Source organism: Barbus barbus (genome assembly GCF_936440315.1).
Source record: "Barbus barbus genome assembly, chromosome: 43".
In the NCBI taxonomy this organism is placed as follows: domain Eukaryota; kingdom Metazoa; phylum Chordata; class Actinopteri; order Cypriniformes; family Cyprinidae; genus Barbus; species Barbus barbus.
Genome location: NC_136721.1, coordinates 3,454,090 through 3,472,498, shown reverse-complemented (window position 1 = coordinate 3,472,498; position 18,409 = coordinate 3,454,090). Strand labels below are relative to the sequence as shown.

General features: G+C 36.5%; 1 protein-coding gene across 2 annotated transcripts in view; it reads left to right on the top strand.

The window, feature by feature from the left end:
• The window catches only part of LOC306862550 (glucocorticoid receptor-like), a 67,915-nt gene that overhangs the window by 30,793 nt on the left and 18,713 nt on the right, over window positions 1–18,409 (top strand). For both annotated transcript variants that reach the window (XM_079405411.1, XM_079405412.1), the window contains 3 exons: window positions 8,735–8,889; window positions 12,567–12,593; window positions 15,304–15,420. In XM_079405411.1, the coding sequence (XP_079261537.1) occupies window positions 8,735–8,889; window positions 12,567–12,593; window positions 15,304–15,420 (299 nt within the window). The remainder of the gene's footprint in view (window positions 1–8,734; window positions 8,890–12,566; window positions 12,594–15,303; window positions 15,421–18,409) is intronic.

The following is an 18,409-nucleotide window of genomic DNA, read 5'->3' as shown; positions in this document are numbered from 1 at the left end:
GTTTTATTTCCAGTCCAGAACTTATTATTTAAGTCAGTGCAAAACATTAGTGAGAGTTGACAGAAGCACCATTTATGACACTATGATCCATTTCCAAAAGAAAAAAGGGGGACCACAAGAGTGCAAAGAGAAAAAATGAAAGAAAAATCCTTGTGTGTTTCTGACCTTCCCCGGGTAGATGAATCGAATAATCCCATGATCCGCGCGACCTCCTTTTTATTTTTCATGTCTAGCGGGATTGGCTGAGCTCAAGCTTTGCAAGTGCAGCCATAATGGCGGTTTAGATATTATATAAGCACCTCAGAGTTGGAGTGACTGTTAAGGGAGGAAGAGAGGGCAGGGCTCTGCAGCTGAAGAAAACAGACTCTCCGATACACTCTTGCAGTGAGACCCGTGAGAACTCTTTTCACTCAAAGGGCCAAAGAACTGATGTCTTCTCCTCAGGGGAAGTCAAACATTAGGCCCTGCCCTCTATCAGTCCCAACACATGTGATATGTATGTGACATTGGCTAGACTCCAGTGAACATTGTACTCCGGTCTCTACATTTCTGTTAATGAGCACTGATGCCAACTTTTAGAGGCAAAGTTCATTTTTTGAAGACTTCCAACATTTATGTTTCACAATACAACATGTATATGTTGTGGTCCCACTTTATATTAGGTGGCCTTAACTACTATGTACTTACATTTTAAATTAATCATTTGGTACAATGCACTTGTGCACATACATGTTTTTGCATTGTCCATAAAAATACCTATATGTAGTTACATCTGTAATTACATTTATAATTACACTGTTGACTTATCCCTTACACCTTAACCTACCCATACCACCAAACCTGTTCCTAACCTTACCCGTATCCCACCTCAATAGCAGCAGAAGTGTTTTGCAGTACATTGTACTTATTTTTTGATGTAAGTACTTTGTAGTTAAGGCCACCTAAAATAAAGTGTGACCCATGTTGTCTATATATTTTGTCTAGATATGTCTATATTTTCTGGGATTTTGTGTGATATTCAGTTCACACAGCAATGACAGAAATGATCTTTTCCACTACGAGGGAATATTTGCTAAATTATTATTATTTTTTTTACTTTAATTTACTTTTGATGCATTTGACAAAATGACAGACTGTCAAAATGCATGTGGTATTGCCATCGGACAATAATACAGTTGTACCCAGCACTTCATAGGTTTCTTTAGGGCATGCTGCCGAATCCACAAGCATCAAATTTATGTACATCTAAGTGTTCATAAAATATAGCCGACATGGAAAAACTGGGTATCACTTGATGCCACATCGATCCTAATGGTGCGTTCACACCAGACGCGAATGAAGCGTTAAGCGCGAGTGATTTACATGTTAAGTCAATGCAAAGACGCGAATAGACATCCTGCAGCGCGATTCGCGCGAATGACGCGGCGCGAATTGAGCGTTTGACGCGCAGAACGCGCGATTCCCGCGAATCGCGCAAGTTCAAAAATCTGAACTTTGGCGGATATTCGCGCCGAGATAACCAATCAGGAGCTTGCTCTAGTAGTGACGTGATTACGAGTGAGGCAGAAATCAAAACAACAATAGAGGACTAAATCATCGTAGCTGTATCCGGAGCTGTACTATAGACCAAAGATTACCCGTTAGATTTACCCAAAACAAATTATATCTTATGTTTATCCACTACAGAGACATCAGAGCCAGCGGCAAATGTCAGAAGGACTAGCCGAGGTTATGCTCCTCTCTTCGGGATACATGAGCACGAGCGCCCGGTGATCGCCTGGAGCTCACGGCTCCGAAATCGGCGAAGCACATTTTCAAATAGGGGCTGTTTTTATAAATAAACCGCAGATTTGAGTTTTAAACAACTACATTCTCAGCTGAAATACACGCGTCCAGTGTTTCCATAGCACATAAAGGGCTGATTTTATTTGCCAAATTCTATACATATGCTCTCTGTGGCAGTCATTGTGCCCCCTGGCAGAAGCCCCGCCCATGACGCGAATTCGCGTCTGTTGTGCAGTGAATTTCACGCGCGAATGAAGCGAGTAAACCCAAAATGTTCACGCGTCCAACTACGCGCGAATAGCGCGATTTATTCGCGCAAGTCGCGTCCGGTGTGAACGCACCATAACAGACCAATCTCATGATTTTTGGCCATGTTTAGAAGTTATGAGCAAAAATGACTCCTGAGCAGTAGTTGGCGCTATGCCGAAACGCATGTACCGCATGTACCCTCAGGTCAGGTTTGTAATGAGAGGAGTTATAGCCTACCTTCCACTTTGGCAGACTCGTTGTCAAATTTATTCATGAAATATATATGAACAGTTTGGTCTATCAAAAATATTTGAATAACTTTTTCCCAGCATTGTCTTAACATGGTCTGATCCAATTTAGGTGAAAATCTAACTCGATTTCCTAGCACTATTTATGCAATACTTATTACAATGTAATAAATGCACACACGTCGCCTCTGAACAGAACGTAAATATACCTGAATGCCACAGATGCAGCCTCTGAAAACAATGTTATGCCTACACTGTTGCCTTAAAAGTTTATATAATAATTTTTTTAATAATTTGTTTTTCTGAAGCTACTTCTATTAATTAATTAATTCAATACTTTTACAATCATTCTTTTGAATTATATTTGAGAATAATGCAATTAGTTTTAATAATTTATTCTGCTCATCAACATACCTAACCCCAACAAATTATGTCAGCACCCAACCCTAAAATAAATATGCTGTTATTTATTTATACGGGGATTAAAAACAAGGTCTTAAAAAGCCTTCGACGACTACACTGTGCAGGTAATTGGAGAAGTCGGGGTCTCAAGAGTCAAACTGTGTTTTTAAAAGTTAAAAAAAAGTGACATGCTGCTTTAAAAGCACAGTGTTCAAGATACTGAAAAAAAAGTTTTTTATTCTAATTGTACTACATTAATTCATGAGTTTTGATTGAGGTGTCAGATGTCACCCCAGTAATATTCCACGTTCCCACGCAGTCATTTTCACTTGCAAATGCGAAATACATGAACTGCATCTTTACAGCAATAAGAGCTGTGATTAATGGGACGTATCAGGAATTTTGTGTACCAACGTGACTGTTTTGAAACTAGCCTTTCCTGTCGGACGACAAGTCTCAGCGATAACAGCCCCTCCACATGACCAAAAATTCACATGTAACATTAGCATATTTTATTTACCAATTATCCACTTGCTGAAGATAAAAAAAACAACAAATTATATATATATATATATATATATATGTGTATATATATATTGTTAAGGTTTTATAAAATTGCAGTTTTGGTTCTAATAGCTGTGAAATGTTCCGATATTGATTTAGCTAAATTGTTTTTGCACATTATAAAGTTGTTTAAGGCACTGTTTGGATCAGACACTTTGCCTCAGGCAAAAGGCTAATGTAATTATAATTTATTAAACACATGGCTCTTACTTGTGTCTGATATTTCAGAGAATTGAGTTTGAGAGGAGCGTACCAACTGTATGCCACATGTCAGGTCCAGTTTCCCAAAGATTCATTTGGTAGTTTTGGTACATGTTTAGCTTGCGAGAAATGTTTTAAAAATTCCTCTTGAGGAATCTCAGGATGTGTCACCAAAGAGTGTGTGTGCATGTCTCTGGGAGAAGAGTAGTTTTTTAATGTCTTGCTGTGAGGAACGTCTCCCAAAAATCAATAGTAAAAGAGAAGGGAAAATGGCCTTGTATAGAAAATGGGGATTACATGTAGGTTCAGGTGTACCATAGATAAGTACTTTACAAAGAAAAACTTGACTGATTTAATTTTCAGTTTAGATAACAAATTAATAATTGTGACAGGTGTGAAAATAGCTGGGCATATGCATGGATTGACAGTACAATCTTCAGTTTGATGAACCGATATTGATTTTAAATGACATTAAATTCTTAGGTCAGTGTAGTCTGGCCTGTTTCCTGTTGATGCGTGAGCTAAATATTATTTGTAGTGCGCCTCCCATCCAATAATCACAATAAGCTTTGTCTTTTGTTACTTTGGATATCCTGAGTATCAGCCTTCAAATTCTGTCTGTTTTACCAAATTCAAGCAATACACGTGGTTTTGATTCTTTTTAATGTGGGATGACAGTTTGGGTCAATAGAGCATCTGTTCTTGTTTATTACTGCTTATAAAAAAATAAACGTAAATGAACACCAATAGGTATGTTGAAGTAAATAGTACAGCTTACTTGAAATGAGTTGTATCTCATATCATACGTGTTAGCAGGCGAGTTTTTGTATACCATTCCAAATCCAGCAGAAAATATATAAAAATGTGACCCTGGACCACAAAACCAGGTCTTAAGTGTCTTTATACATCATCTGAAAACTGAATGAATAAATCTTTCCATTGATGTATGGTTTGATATGATGGCCGAGATACAACTATATGAAAATCTGGAATCTGAGGGTGCAAAAATATTGAGAAAATCACCTTTTAAGTTGTTCAAGTTTTGATATATTTATGGTAAGAAATTTACAAAATATCTTCATGGAACATGATCTTTACTTAATATCCTAATGATTTTTGGCATAAAATAAAAATGTATAATTTTGACCCATACAATGTATTTTTGGCTATTGGCTACAAATATACCACAGCGACTTAAGACTAGTTTTGTGGTCCAAGGTCACAAATGTTAATATTATTTAATATAGTGTATAAATCAATGCATGATTTCAACAGCTAATTAAATGAACTAGTGAAAAATGACTAAAGGGAGTCTACAATGCCAAAAATGCCCATACAGTTCCTATGAAAGGAAACACACAAACTGCTATAGCGCCCAGTGCTACGTTCAGCCCTCAAAGACTTACTATTCGAACACAATGATGCGTTTCAGTCTGGGAAGTGCTTTGTGGAGGCACAAATGAAATTGCATTTTTTTCATCGTCATTGCTGCCAAAACACTTCATAGTTAAAGTTTCGAAGTGTTTAGTTAGCACAGGCCCGGGTTATGATCATTTCACTTTTCTGCTCGGCCTGCAAACAAGTAGGTGGCAGCTAATTGCTGATGTCATTGATCTGCATTCTCATGATGTGGAGCTGTGTGTGTTTGCGCTGGGAAGATCTCAGATTCTCAAAGGACTGTTGTGCAAGCTGAGAGTTGAAGGAAGTATGTCAAGAGGACAGACAGACAGTCACGCACCACCTGCTGGACGGAGCTCAAATCAACATCCCAAAAATCCTACGGGGGGAAAAACAACAAACCCTGCAGGTACAACCTCGGTTTGGCTGCGTTTCATTATGCCTCTCAGTATTAGAATCATTTCTTGATTGTGCGGCATCACAATATCACCATGGAAAAATATGTTAATGACAGATCTGGTGCAAACACATGAGATGCTAACTTGGGTTGACAGGACACTTTAATCGCAGACCTGCTTAAGTATCACAACACAATTCAGTCAGCTGTTTCTTATACTGAATGTGATGTATTCTGCTGTTAAATTAAGTCTTTACAGTTAACTCAAAGATTATTAATACAATTTACATGTGTACAGAATAATCCAAATTTTAACTCGTTAAGAAAGTAAGATATTAAATCATGATGACATAATTTTATAGCATGCTCACTACATTGATAGCGAATTGTATTGTTTCTCATTTGCAAATGATCTTCTGTTTTTATTTGAAACTTTAATATGTGCAAACCAAAATATCAGATTTTCTAATAATAAGTCTAGCATCAGTTGATGTTTGTGTTGTGCCTTGTTTATTATTAGAAATGACTGCTGACATAACTTTGTTTAAAACATGAGCAAATGATATTAGTACTGTACATAAAGTGGCAGTTATACTAGTGCTGTTTTCATAATACTACGTTTTGAAAACTGCTCCTCTTCTGGTTAATTTGAATATAATTTTGTTTCTGTTAGTGTGTAAGCTGCAGTAAAACTAATGAATTATTTTGCAATTCAAAAAATGTTTTAATACCGTTAATGAATTATGGGATTTATGAATATTAATGTATAACGGAAAATAAAGTCGATTAACCACTGCGCATTTTTACTTTGAACAGTTAAAGCTACAGTTTCGGAGAGACAATTTTGACTATTTAAGATTCATTAGGGCACTTTGCATATATCGATTCCTAGCCAAAGAAAAAGGTTTAAAGGAAACGATCGAACAATAAAGTAGTAAAACAAACGCACACCTTTTTGAGGTTAAAGGAGCAAGTCTAAATGAAGAAAAAATATAACTGCACACTCCCTTAAGCACTGTTTATGTGTTACCAGTGTTTCAGCAAAACATGTAGCCTTTGGCAAGGTATGATTTCTTACAAAATCATAAAGGAAATGATTGCTTATCCTAATACTCATTTTACCTGAATTGCAGTCCCAGAGTAAGTGATTTCGGCTGACATCAAATGTCCAGCCTACCTTGGTGTCATCTTTCTAGTGACGCTTCTCGTCGAACCACAGACCTAACTTTAGGTCAGGCTTGTTGGGCTTGAGAATATAAGCATTCATGAGAGCTAAACGTGGGGCCTGGTATTACAGTATTCTGAAACCTGAAACCCTTATTGCAATCGGTGAAGTTCTTTACATGGGTGGGAAGGTATTACTCATTTGTAACAGAGTATTTCTCTGCTCTGAATAGCCTGTCAATCAGCTGACAAATGGCTTAATGTGTTCATGCAGATGGGAGCTAAATATGGCAGCGTGTGGTATGTTGGCTAACCTGCGAGACGGTTCTGGTTACATGAGAAGGTGTCAGGGATTTGTAATGCTAAAAAGCAGATCATCAAAGAGGTAAACCAGCAAATGAAGCTGTACCGGGAGAGCAAAATCACTCCAGCAGTTGTTGATGACCAGCGACTTCATGGCACTATGATTATTAGCTGTCGTGAGCATCTCCTGCCAGCTAATTAGTAGTGTTAACCTCAGATGGCGTCATGCTGAACACTAAAGGCTGGATTACTCTACATGTATTTTTAAATCTGAGCAGATTTTAGAAAACCCATGTGGTGAAAATCAAGTTTGTAATGTTGTTTAGATGTATGTCTGTAAACAAGTGCTTGAAGACAAACCATGTGCTAATTTATCAGGCAAACACTATTGTTGGGCATTTTTTCCTTACAACTGTGGTGTGGTGTAACCAATTCCGGCAACCTGCATGCTGGGACTTTTTGTCATTGGTTTCTATTACAGCATGTAGGGCTGGACGATATGGCCAAAATTCATATCACGATATGTTTCTATATATATTTCGGTCGATACAATATAATTCCGATATATCAAAAAACTTCCAAAAGTGCCACAACGGATATCTGTACCTACTGAAAAAATGAATTTGCCAAGTTTATGAAACCACCTCCTATAAACTTTTATAATATTTTAGAAATAAAAATGGTACGAATAAATGAATGTTCACCTTTTTATTTGTATTTAGCCTTCTTACAAACAAGAAATGTAAAATCACCTTTAAATAGGCCTAAATGTAAGACTCTCAGACTCGCCTTAAACTATAAAACTATAACAGCCTGATTATTCTCATAGATTGAAACAAAAGTGCTTCAGTCAGGATAAAGAAAATGAAAAGTGTTTAGAGTTGCTGCAGAAAACAGAAAAAAGAGTGAGCGACAACAAATACATGTTGCTGGAGGGCCTTATTGAAAATGTATATTTATTCTCTGCCAGCAGGTGGCGCTTTTGGAACAGCAGAAACAGTGTTTTCCCTGGTAACGGCTGTACACAAAGCAGTGCTGCGCTCATGAACACGGCTTTATCAGATAAAAGGAAGATTCCATCGAAACTGTTCTGAAGACAGACAAAAGATAAAATGATATAAAAACACCCACGCCGCATTTTGATTTTGCAATGTTCAGTGCTCATGTTTATTCAACAATGTCAAACTGTCAAAAGCCATTTGGAAAATCTATTTGAAATATCAGAAATGAGTTTAAAAATCATGTCACTGTTATTGCAATAAATATTGATATGGAATTATTTTTACAGCCCTAACAGCGGGTTTTTCAGCGTTGCGCAATTTAGCCAATCTGTAGATTTTTTTTAATGCAATAGCAAATCTTTAATTAGTCCAAATACCCTCACCGCTCAAAACGCTGTCGTTTTGTTCAGTACTTAGTTGTACATGTGTGTGAATTCTCTCATTATAACAAGCAAAGTGTAAAAAAAACTAGTGATAAGTGATTATATAAGGAGCACAGTTTGCCCGCATTATTGGCTATGATACATTCATAATTTGAATAAATTAACTCATGGATTCACTCACCAATAACCATTTATCCAGTATTGTTACATGCCATTGTGTACCGTTTACAGCTTCAGTTAACTGAGTGAAAGTGGAGCAGGTCCAAGTGGAGGTGGGGACTAATTACAGACGACAACATTGTAGAAACAGCCCCCGTTGACACGGATCAACAAAAAAGCTGTACTATTCACGCCTGACCAGTAGTTGGCGATGTTACTTTTTTTTTAATGTTTTTGTAATTTACGCTGAGATTATACCTATTTTGTTTTCAAATGTTTGTTTTCAGGCCCATAAAACACCCAAAATGCATGAAAAATATTTAATTTTTTAGTTGAAAATGGTGTCGTGTAAATGTTTGCTCATTTAAATGCTCTGTTGGGACATCAGGATTTTAAATGTGTGCGATTGTATACAAGTTATGTATTTATATTTCATTTAATTTGAAATGTCTTAATTTCCTTTTGATTTCTGTGTTCTAGGCCTGAAGTGAGCAGCTCCAGTCCGTCAGGATCAGTCAAGCCCGGTGGAAACACCCATAAGATCTGCCTGGTGTGCTCCGATGAGGCCTCTGGATGTCATTATGGGGTGCTCACTTGTGGCAGCTGCAAGGTTTTCTTCAAAAGAGCCGTGGAGGGTAAGCCTGCAGGATTCAAGTTGCTGATTTGACAGTAGGGCTGACTCAGTGTAAAGTGGCTGATAAATGCTTTGAATCTCATTTTATTAGGCAGTGAACAACAAAGGAATTGCATATACTGTCAAGGTTGTCCAGTCAAATAGATTTTGAATAGCATTTGATGGCAGATGAAAGGCTGGTTGCCACCCAGAACTGAGTTTTTGACTTTAGTCCATGTCTGTTAGGTCATTAAAAGTGTGATTTTATTTTTGGAAAGTCTCTAAAAATTTACAGATGAGCCCTTAACTATGTTACTCGATATATATTGCCTCAACCTCCCATTTCAACAGGCAGGAAATCTACTAGTCATTTTAGTTGTTTCAAAGAAAATTGCTGAAATTAAATGAAATTCAAAAAAAGCATTCATGAAAAATTAAAAAAGTCATTTATTTCATGCAATATTTAATAACAGAAAATGTACACTGAAATGAATAATTCAGATAATCAGCCAATAATCTTAAAATGGCTATATTGACGTGATTTAATCATATTAACTTATATATCGTTCTGTTATTATTTCTGTTATCCCCGATGGTTGGATTTATTATTATGATCATTATGTAAATAACTCAATATGTCATAGTAAGTATCCATTTCCTCCTTGTGTTTAAAAGCACGAGTAGCAGGGGGTCTAAAGGTCGGGGGAATATTATTACAAATGCTTCAGTTTTGCGTGTTTCTAGTTCGGTTTAGTTTTTTCGTTACAAATTGCATTATTGTAATAATTTGAATACAAGCTGAATCAACCCCCCCTTTGCTATAAAGGCAGCAGAAACTGCCATCATAAGCACTGATGAAGCAATGCTGATCCATGTTATTCAGCATGATTTGAGAATGTTCCCAAAGGCATTTCATGCTTCAGTCAAAGCATGATCATCTGACCTTTAGTGTAATATGTTTCATATAGTCAGTGTCACAAATCAGTGACTTAGTGCATGGACTGAAATATTTTTGACTTGTTTCTTTTCCAAGACATACAGCTTTGTTTAAATGGTACTTTGAATCTCATTTGTTCAACATTGAGGTCTTCACCCCATTTTTGTTTTTTTTCACACCAGCGCTTGCAGAGTGTGACTTTAATCAGTATACTGATGGAATATTGTTTGATCTACTCCATCAATCACAGTTTTCTGAAACCTTAGCAGACAGATCATCAGGTTTGCCTTAATTAGTCACCGAAAAACACATTGTCAAAGTGTGGTCTCCTGCAGAGGTGTGACATGCTCCATCCGAATACTGAAACAGAGCCCACCTGCATAGTACATACTGTATACTGCATAGCTACAATATCCACTCATTTGACATGTCTCTACCATCCGTATATGGAGGACTAAACCTGCACAAATTAAAAAGAAATCAATAATCCAAGATATTCACATTATATCAAATTATTTTATAGCAACTGAATTTAGCTTATTGAATTGAACTTATCCTTGTTTCATCATCAAGCCCGGAAACATCAATGCCGTCGGTGAGATTTTAGGTTGATGACGCCTACACGCACTCGATGGGGGGGTTCTAAGGCTTGTGTTCATTTTGTAATCACAGAGAAAAGACTCCCAAATGCATTGGGATCAATACGTTTATCATAAACCACTTGCAGCAAAGGTCTCTATGGTCTACTCAGGCTCACAATGCTTTTTGGAAATGCTGGCATAATGTTGGCTTGACGTTGGACGTTTGATATTCTCAAGTTTAGGGACCATCTCTAAACTTACACAAAACATTGTTATACACATTAGATTTTTATGTCATATAGGTATATTGCTATTGCTATTGACTCATGGATGAATACTTTATGGTGTTTTTTTGTGACTGTAAGTCATTCTCTTCAAGCGCTATTGGAGTTCGTGTATACGAATGTTGTATTTAACTTTTTATAGATGGTCCCTAAACTTGCGAATAAAGCCAACTTTAACATCAACTGTCAGCATTTCCAGAAAGCATCGCGAGCCTGAGTAGAGACCTTTAGTGCAACTGGTTTACGATAAACTTGTCGTCACAATGTATTATAAAATAATACATAAATGATAAAGGTAATAAAAATTAATTCAGAATTAATTTTTTTATTATTATTAAAAAATATATATTATTCCTCCATATCCATTTTCTGTGACATTCGAAAAGTAAACATCCAATTCATTTTCGCCACACAAATTAGATGATGTATAAAGCTTTCAGAGCAGACTGAGCCATGAACACAAGACAGGACAGAGCAATTGCATTCATAGGAAACTATGGCTAATAGCCAGTCCCTGTGAAGAACTACCCATAATCCACAAATTTCATTCTAAATATTTTGCCATTGTTTTTAATCATAATTCAGTGATCCCAAGTCAATAGTTTCATGTTGTACTGTTATTTAATCGTCTTAATCAAAGCAGTGCTTTATGGCATGCATAGTTAATCGCTTCATAAAAGAAGCAAACAGTCTTTTATTATTTATTTGTTTGCTTCAAATCAAAGTTTATGATGTTGTGATTCATTTTGGAGCTGACTGATTTTGATTCAATCAGTCTTTTAACTGAAGTTGAATACTTTAGAAGCAAAATCAGTGGACTGCTGCACTAAAGTGCCAAGAAAATGTATTAAATAACAATCCTGCTTAAATAAAAAGGTACCTTTCTGTTGGTACAGATTGGTAGTAGTTAAAATGTCCATATCCATGATAAAAGGAAACATTTTGTTGGAAATAAACCCTAAGGTATTCTCTAATTTAAGTTTCATTAGTTATATGCCGAAGTAATTTGCGTAATGATTCATATGACTAAGCTCATTTTTATATCCGCGAACATTCAGTATTTAACTACTCGGGTTGCCTCTATGAATGAAAGAACAAGTTAAAGATTATAGCCAATCATAACAAAGGTAATTTGCATATAGTTGTCTTAAAGGTACAGTAGCACATTTTTAGAAGTGACGCAATAGTGACACGCAAACAAAAGTTGTCTTGTCTATGTAAATCTAGTTGGCTAAAAATGACAAATCACTGGGTTTATATTTCTGATTTTAAACATCATATATGATTTGTTGCATTGCACAGTATATTAGCGTTGAATGTGGAGAGACTAGTTGTGTGCCTGGTTTGTGCACTGTTTAAAGGTCAGAGTGAGGGCTTGTAAAACGGCTGTTTTTGTGGCAAGAAGCCTTGATTTGCAGGGGAGAGGGAAAGGATATGTCTGCTTTATGCAAAAATAACAGATATGAATGTGTCCTGTATAGAGGATTTGGTCACGGTTTAGTTTGGGGATCAGCTATTAAGTATGACTTTTGCCTCGATAAATTACTAATTTTCTGCTTATTAATAGTAAGGTAGTTGTTAAGTTTTAGTATGGGGTTGGATTAAGGGATCTAAAATATGGGTATTCAGAGTACTAATAGTTAACAGCCTACATGCTAGTAATATGCATACTAATAAATATCTAGTTAATAGTGAGAATTGGTCCCTAAATTAAAGTGTTATTTTGCATATTTTAAAATTCATAGTTGCAGCCGAACTGAAATGAATAGCTTCTGTTTACCAGCTTCACATTTTGTATCAGCATGAACTAAGCGGTGTTTTCAACACTTGAAACATTTATATCTGTTATTTTTGTTTTTCTTCCCTGATTTCTTCGGTTGTTCTGGCAATGGTGAAGGATGGAGAGCACGACAAAACACAGATGGTAAATAAATTCACCTTCAATAATGCTTTTGCTTCCAGTTTCAGTCGCCCCACAATGCACCTGTGTTCAAATGCTTTTTTCTTTAGTAATAATTCATAGCAGTAACACAGATTCAATGAAGCTGTATCATTAGAGCAGGAAAAGAAATCACCCACAGACACTCATTAAGGGGCAGTTTCGCCAGCTGGTCTTGATTTTAAGGGGCATTTATTTTTATTTGACCATATTTCTTTATAAATTTGTATTTATTTAAATTTTAAATTTAAGTTAAACCTATATAAAATCAATATATTTGTAATAACATAATAATAATAATATAGTAATATTTTCTCCAATCATGTTAAACAATTTCATCAATTTATTTAAAGTCTCAGTACGAACAATTATGGCCATTATTGATCAAATTCAGCATCAAATTCAAGTAAATACACATATAATAGCAATCATAACAGCACTCGCCTCTGATTAAGTAAATATTTTGGTCACACTTTAGTTATGCAGAATAAGGCATTAATATGTACTTTATAAGTACTAATAAACTGCCAGTAATATGCATGCAAATAAGCAACTAGTTAATAGTGAGAACTGGTCCCCAAGTTACCAATAATTTACATATGTAGTTTATTTTTTTGTCACTTCCGGTGCCATTTTTCACCCCAATTTAATTTCTGACCCTCTCCACAAGGCAAGCATGGTAACTGCACTAGTTTGCATTCTGATAATCATCATATTTGCACTTTGCTTGATTTTGCTTGCGCCACAGTTAGTCCCTCTGAGTTGCTGTATGACTGCGTTGGTATTGATGGGTTTTGTTGACTTGTCTTTACCGTGACTAATGGGAAATCACATGAGTCACGAGTCCTTCAAGCCTGCAAAACATGTTTGAGTGTGACGTTATTGTTTTATTCGAACCTTTAATGAAGAGAAATGGCTTGGAGCGGTGAGTGAAGTGACATACTGCCAAGTATGGTGACCCATACTCGGAATTTGTGCTCTGCATTTAACCCATCCAACGTGCACACACACAGCAGTGAACACACACACACCGTGAACACACACCCGGAGCAGTGGGCAGCCATTTATGCTGCGGCGCCCGGGGAGCACTTGGGGGCACCTCAGTCGTGGTATTGAGGGTGGAGAGAGCGCTGGACATTCACTCCCCCCACCTACAATCCCTGCCGGCCCGAGACTCGAACCCACAACCTTTGGATTACGAGTCTAACTCTCTAACCATTAGGCCACGACTGCCCTGTGGGATGAAGAGAAGGATAAATTGTCTTGTGTGAACTTTTCCTTGACTTTGCTTCAGCACAGAAAAATCAATATAGTTGAAAGGCAGACAGAAATGGATTTCAGAGCTCTGTTTGTAAGGGAGCCAGCTACGTTAGCGAAGAATGTAAAGTAAAATAAAGTCAGGTTAATTGAGGTATAATCCAATTCCAGGACTCCGTCAAAGCAGCTTCAGACAGGAAGTAGCTGATTGACAGTATTCTCATGTACTGTAAAGTATGCTGTTCTCACTGCAAGTGAATTCAGAAGTCACTCCTGATATTTGAAGGTAGTGGTAGCCATGCATTAATATTATTAAATAAAAAGTAAAAATAACAATTAGAACTAGCTTTTTAGTAGATTGTCAAACGCAACCTCCTGGCAATGTTTTTGGTAACTGAAAAACAGGACAAAGAAAACTGCTTTTAGCTGCACTGAATACTGTATTTGGGTATTGAATGCAAAATGGACAATTCTGCGAGTTGGGTCTCGACGGACTGTTGGATGGCATGTTCTCCACACCAAATGGAGAAATCCTCAAAGGTCTTTGGCTGAGTGTTTGGCAGTCGACTGGTTGAGGTGGCGTTTGATTATTCATCTGTTTTGGCTTACCATTCTGTACTAATTCCAAACATTTCTGGCTTGAAGGGCTTTTTCGAAGCTTTTTGAAGTTTTGGATTGCCTCGACTAGGAATGAATAAAGATTTGATAGTTTAGCTGGCGTGATATGTACTGCATGGAGATGGAATGACTTTTTATAGGGATAGTTCACCCAAAAATAAAATGATTACATAACACACGTGTTTTTATTGGTGTTTTTCAGGAACTCTCCATAGGCGCAATGGTTATATTGTACAAAACTGTATTTTCTATCACCCTGCACCAAACGTACACCTAAACCCTACCCCTTTTTTGAATCACGGGGACACACACAGGCAGTGTCCTCATGAACCACCTACACACACATTTTTGTCATTTTCTTTTTACCATCCTTTCTAGTCTTTGAAATGAATAAGAATTAGTAGATTATTACTTTTAACGTATCCACTGGATTTCACATTATTAACCAAAAGAACATTGTTTTTCCCCAAAGATAAAAAAAAAATCAAAACAAGCTTTTTATTAATCGTGTTACATATTCATATTTTCCTAATATCAACGTTGGATTTTAGAGAGATGTGATGCAAGACTTACTACTTTGAAAAGACCAGTAAATCAGGCTCAAGTCAGCTTTTGTTAGTTTTACATTTACCTTTTACCCTTAAAAGAGTTTTCTTGCTGATCCTACAGTGGAATAAATACAGTCTACTAACACGGTAGTACATGACTTTACTGTAATTGCATCTCTGTCTTGGCTGTACTCAAAAACGTCATATTGTAACTTTAAATCGTTTAACAAGTTTGACCATAAACCTGTGAGTAATACCTGTATTTCTTCCAGGGCAGCACAACTATCTCTGCGCAGGAAGGAACGATTGTACCATCGACAAGATAAGAAGGAAAAACTGCCCTGCATGCCGCTTTCGCAAGTGTCTTCAGGCCGGCATGAACTTGGAAGGTGAGGATGTTCTGATAGATTGACGAGCGGTTTGCTTGAGTGATTTATATGACCTTTATATGCCACTGCACAGGGTCGCAAACCAGTGAGCAATTAAGAATGACAATCGAGAGGAAGTCAAGTTTCCAAAAATAATAATTTACTCCCTATCATGTCCTTCCACGTGTTTTTGTTCCCTGTGGATTTACATCGAATAGCTGGAAAATAACTGTTTCTGAAATCAAACCAAATGTCATCAAATAATTTATAGCTTTATAATTGATCAAGCAACCAATTCCAGTATTTTTGAATAAATGTGGATTACTGAACCTACAGAGCACTTCCTTGTGCTGTATGCATTTTTTCCAGTCCACGTTCTTAAGTAGGTGGTGGAAACATGGTGAGACCAAGGACTGTTTGTGCAGAGGAAGTTATAAAATGGCCAAAAGGCTTTAAGAACATGCAGCAGTGCCTCATTGACAGTGTGCTGATGTACTTCACAGTTATTGGACCGAATTCATCTCGGTGCAAGGCTTTAAAATTGTGGATGATTTATTTGCATGAAGCACCAAACAGGGGAAAAAAAAGACCTTGATGCTGTAGCTGCAAAACTAAATCTGGGGTTCTACCAGAGAGGCTTTTAGTTGCCATAGAAACATTTATGGCAGAAAATTAAAAAAGTGGGACAAAATGACATTGTGTTTGATGGTAAGCTCTCAATCAGAAAAACAGCTGAGCGATTTTACGAGAGAAAACCTTCAAGAGGCATTCACACACAAATACAGAGATGTACATGTCTCGGTAAGCTCCATCTGTACAGTATCTGTGCTGAAATTCAAAAGATTCATACAAGGACACTGGAATATTCCTTTATTAAAGAAATCAGTGGATAATGAATAATACCTTACACATGGCATTCTCAAATAAAAAAATTTTTTGCACCAAAAAGGTCCAGTGTTTGTAAAAATGAACCTTTTTCATCTTCATTTTCACTCTTTTTGAAAAACACTCAAATTTGTTTACTCTTACAGAAACGGAAGTAAACGCCCCCTGCTGTGATTGGCTAACTTCCTTGCACTGTATCCACGCCCTCCTTTACAGCATGTTGTGTGTTTTAATACTTGAGACGGCAAGCGTTGTAATAGAGCTGTATATGCATGAGCCACAGTCAGATCCTGATTTCAAATCCAGCTGTTTTTTGAAGGGTTGAAAATAATAATTTATCTGGGGAGTTAGTTTCGATTTCTGAAACGTGCATTATGCTTTTATTGTAGAATATCCTCTTGTGTGTAGGGCTGGGTGATTTTTTTTTTTTTTTTTTTTTTTTTTTTTCAATTTAATTTTTTTAGAAATTGAAGAATCACAATTTTGGATAGAAATATTACCAAACATTAGAATTAGACACTTTGACTATGCAAGCATGAATATGGGAGTGGACCTCTTTTAACTTTAGCTTTTTTTTGGAATGCCGTTGGTTAAGACGTACATTCTACTGTACAAAAATAATATATTTCTGTCATCATTTCTTCAAGTTTAACCAGACTTTTTTGACGGGTTGTCGTGAAGAAATTTGTTCGTCTGTATATGACATGATGACAGTTTTTCTGAAATGAAACAGTCAAATGCTTATAAAGTGACTCAGAGCAGCTCTGGAGATGATGTTCATGTGTTCACGTTCTCATTTAGTGAGGCGACAGATGCTGAAAACACGGCAAGCATCATGCTCACTTCAGTTATGTCTGTAGTAAGCGAAACCGTGTGTGTGCGCGCCATTCATTCACACAGAGATATGCAGGATTCATATTTAAAAGTATTTTTTAGCAGCTTAATACTCTCAGATACTTACGGGAGCCCGTTTCCACCACTGAATAAAAAAATAAAAGGTTATTGCGACTTTTTATCTCACAATTCTGACTTTTTTTCTCAGAACTGCATGATATAAACTCACAATTGCGAGTTATAAACTCAGAATTATGATTCATAAAGTCCTTAATTAGCGAGATCTGCCTTTTTCTCAGAATTACGAGTTTATATCTTGCAATTCTTACTTTTTTAATTCACCTATCATCTATATCATCAACAAACTTCATCATATCACCCTTTACTAAAACTGCTCAATGTTAAAGCATTAAACAATTCAAATAAAGCTGCTTTGATACAATGTTTATTTTTAAAGGTGCTATGCAAATAAATTTGACTTGACTAGTGTATAGACAATGCTACTTGAAAGTTTCAACTCTTGCCATTTTGTGCTTTTTCGCAAAAAAAGTTTGTCTTATAATATTATAAATCTTTACCCTGGAAATTGTTTAAAAACCTTGAAAAAAGGTGTTGTATGGAATATTTGGCCCTTTAGCTGTTGAGGCGTATACATGCAGGTTACTTTCAGAGGAACATTGTTAGGAGCTGCTGACATTCAACATGACGTTTGCCAGATATGTATCTTATCCGTTGAGCATCTCCAGGCCATCCTTAAATCCTTTAAATTGTCTGAGTTGTTGTGACTTGAAAAACAGTCCAAAAAGAGTAAACTCTTCTCTGTTTATTTCTTTTAACAACGCATGGGTGCACAGATGGTTGCATTTTTGAATAATGCATTATTGATGTTTCTCATTAGTTATGGCTACAAGCTGTCAGAAATAATAACTCCCCTCCCACCCACAGACCTTCTCTATTTACAGATGTGATAAAACAATGCAAAAATGAATGTGAAACTCAATAGCTCAAATTATGGATCATTATTATAAGGCAAAGAAAGGTTTTTTTTTTTCATTTTTGTTCATTTTTACATTTATGCATTTAGCAGACGCTTTGACTTACATTGCATTCAAGTTACAGTTTTTACATTTTATCAGCTCTTGCTTTCCCTGGGAATCGAACCCATGACCTTGGCGTTGCTAGCGCCATGCTCTACTATTTGAGCTACAGGAAAGCTGATTTTTAACCAATAAATCATCTGTACTGCACTTTTTAAAAAGATGTATTCAGTGTGTGTTGATGTGTAAATCAA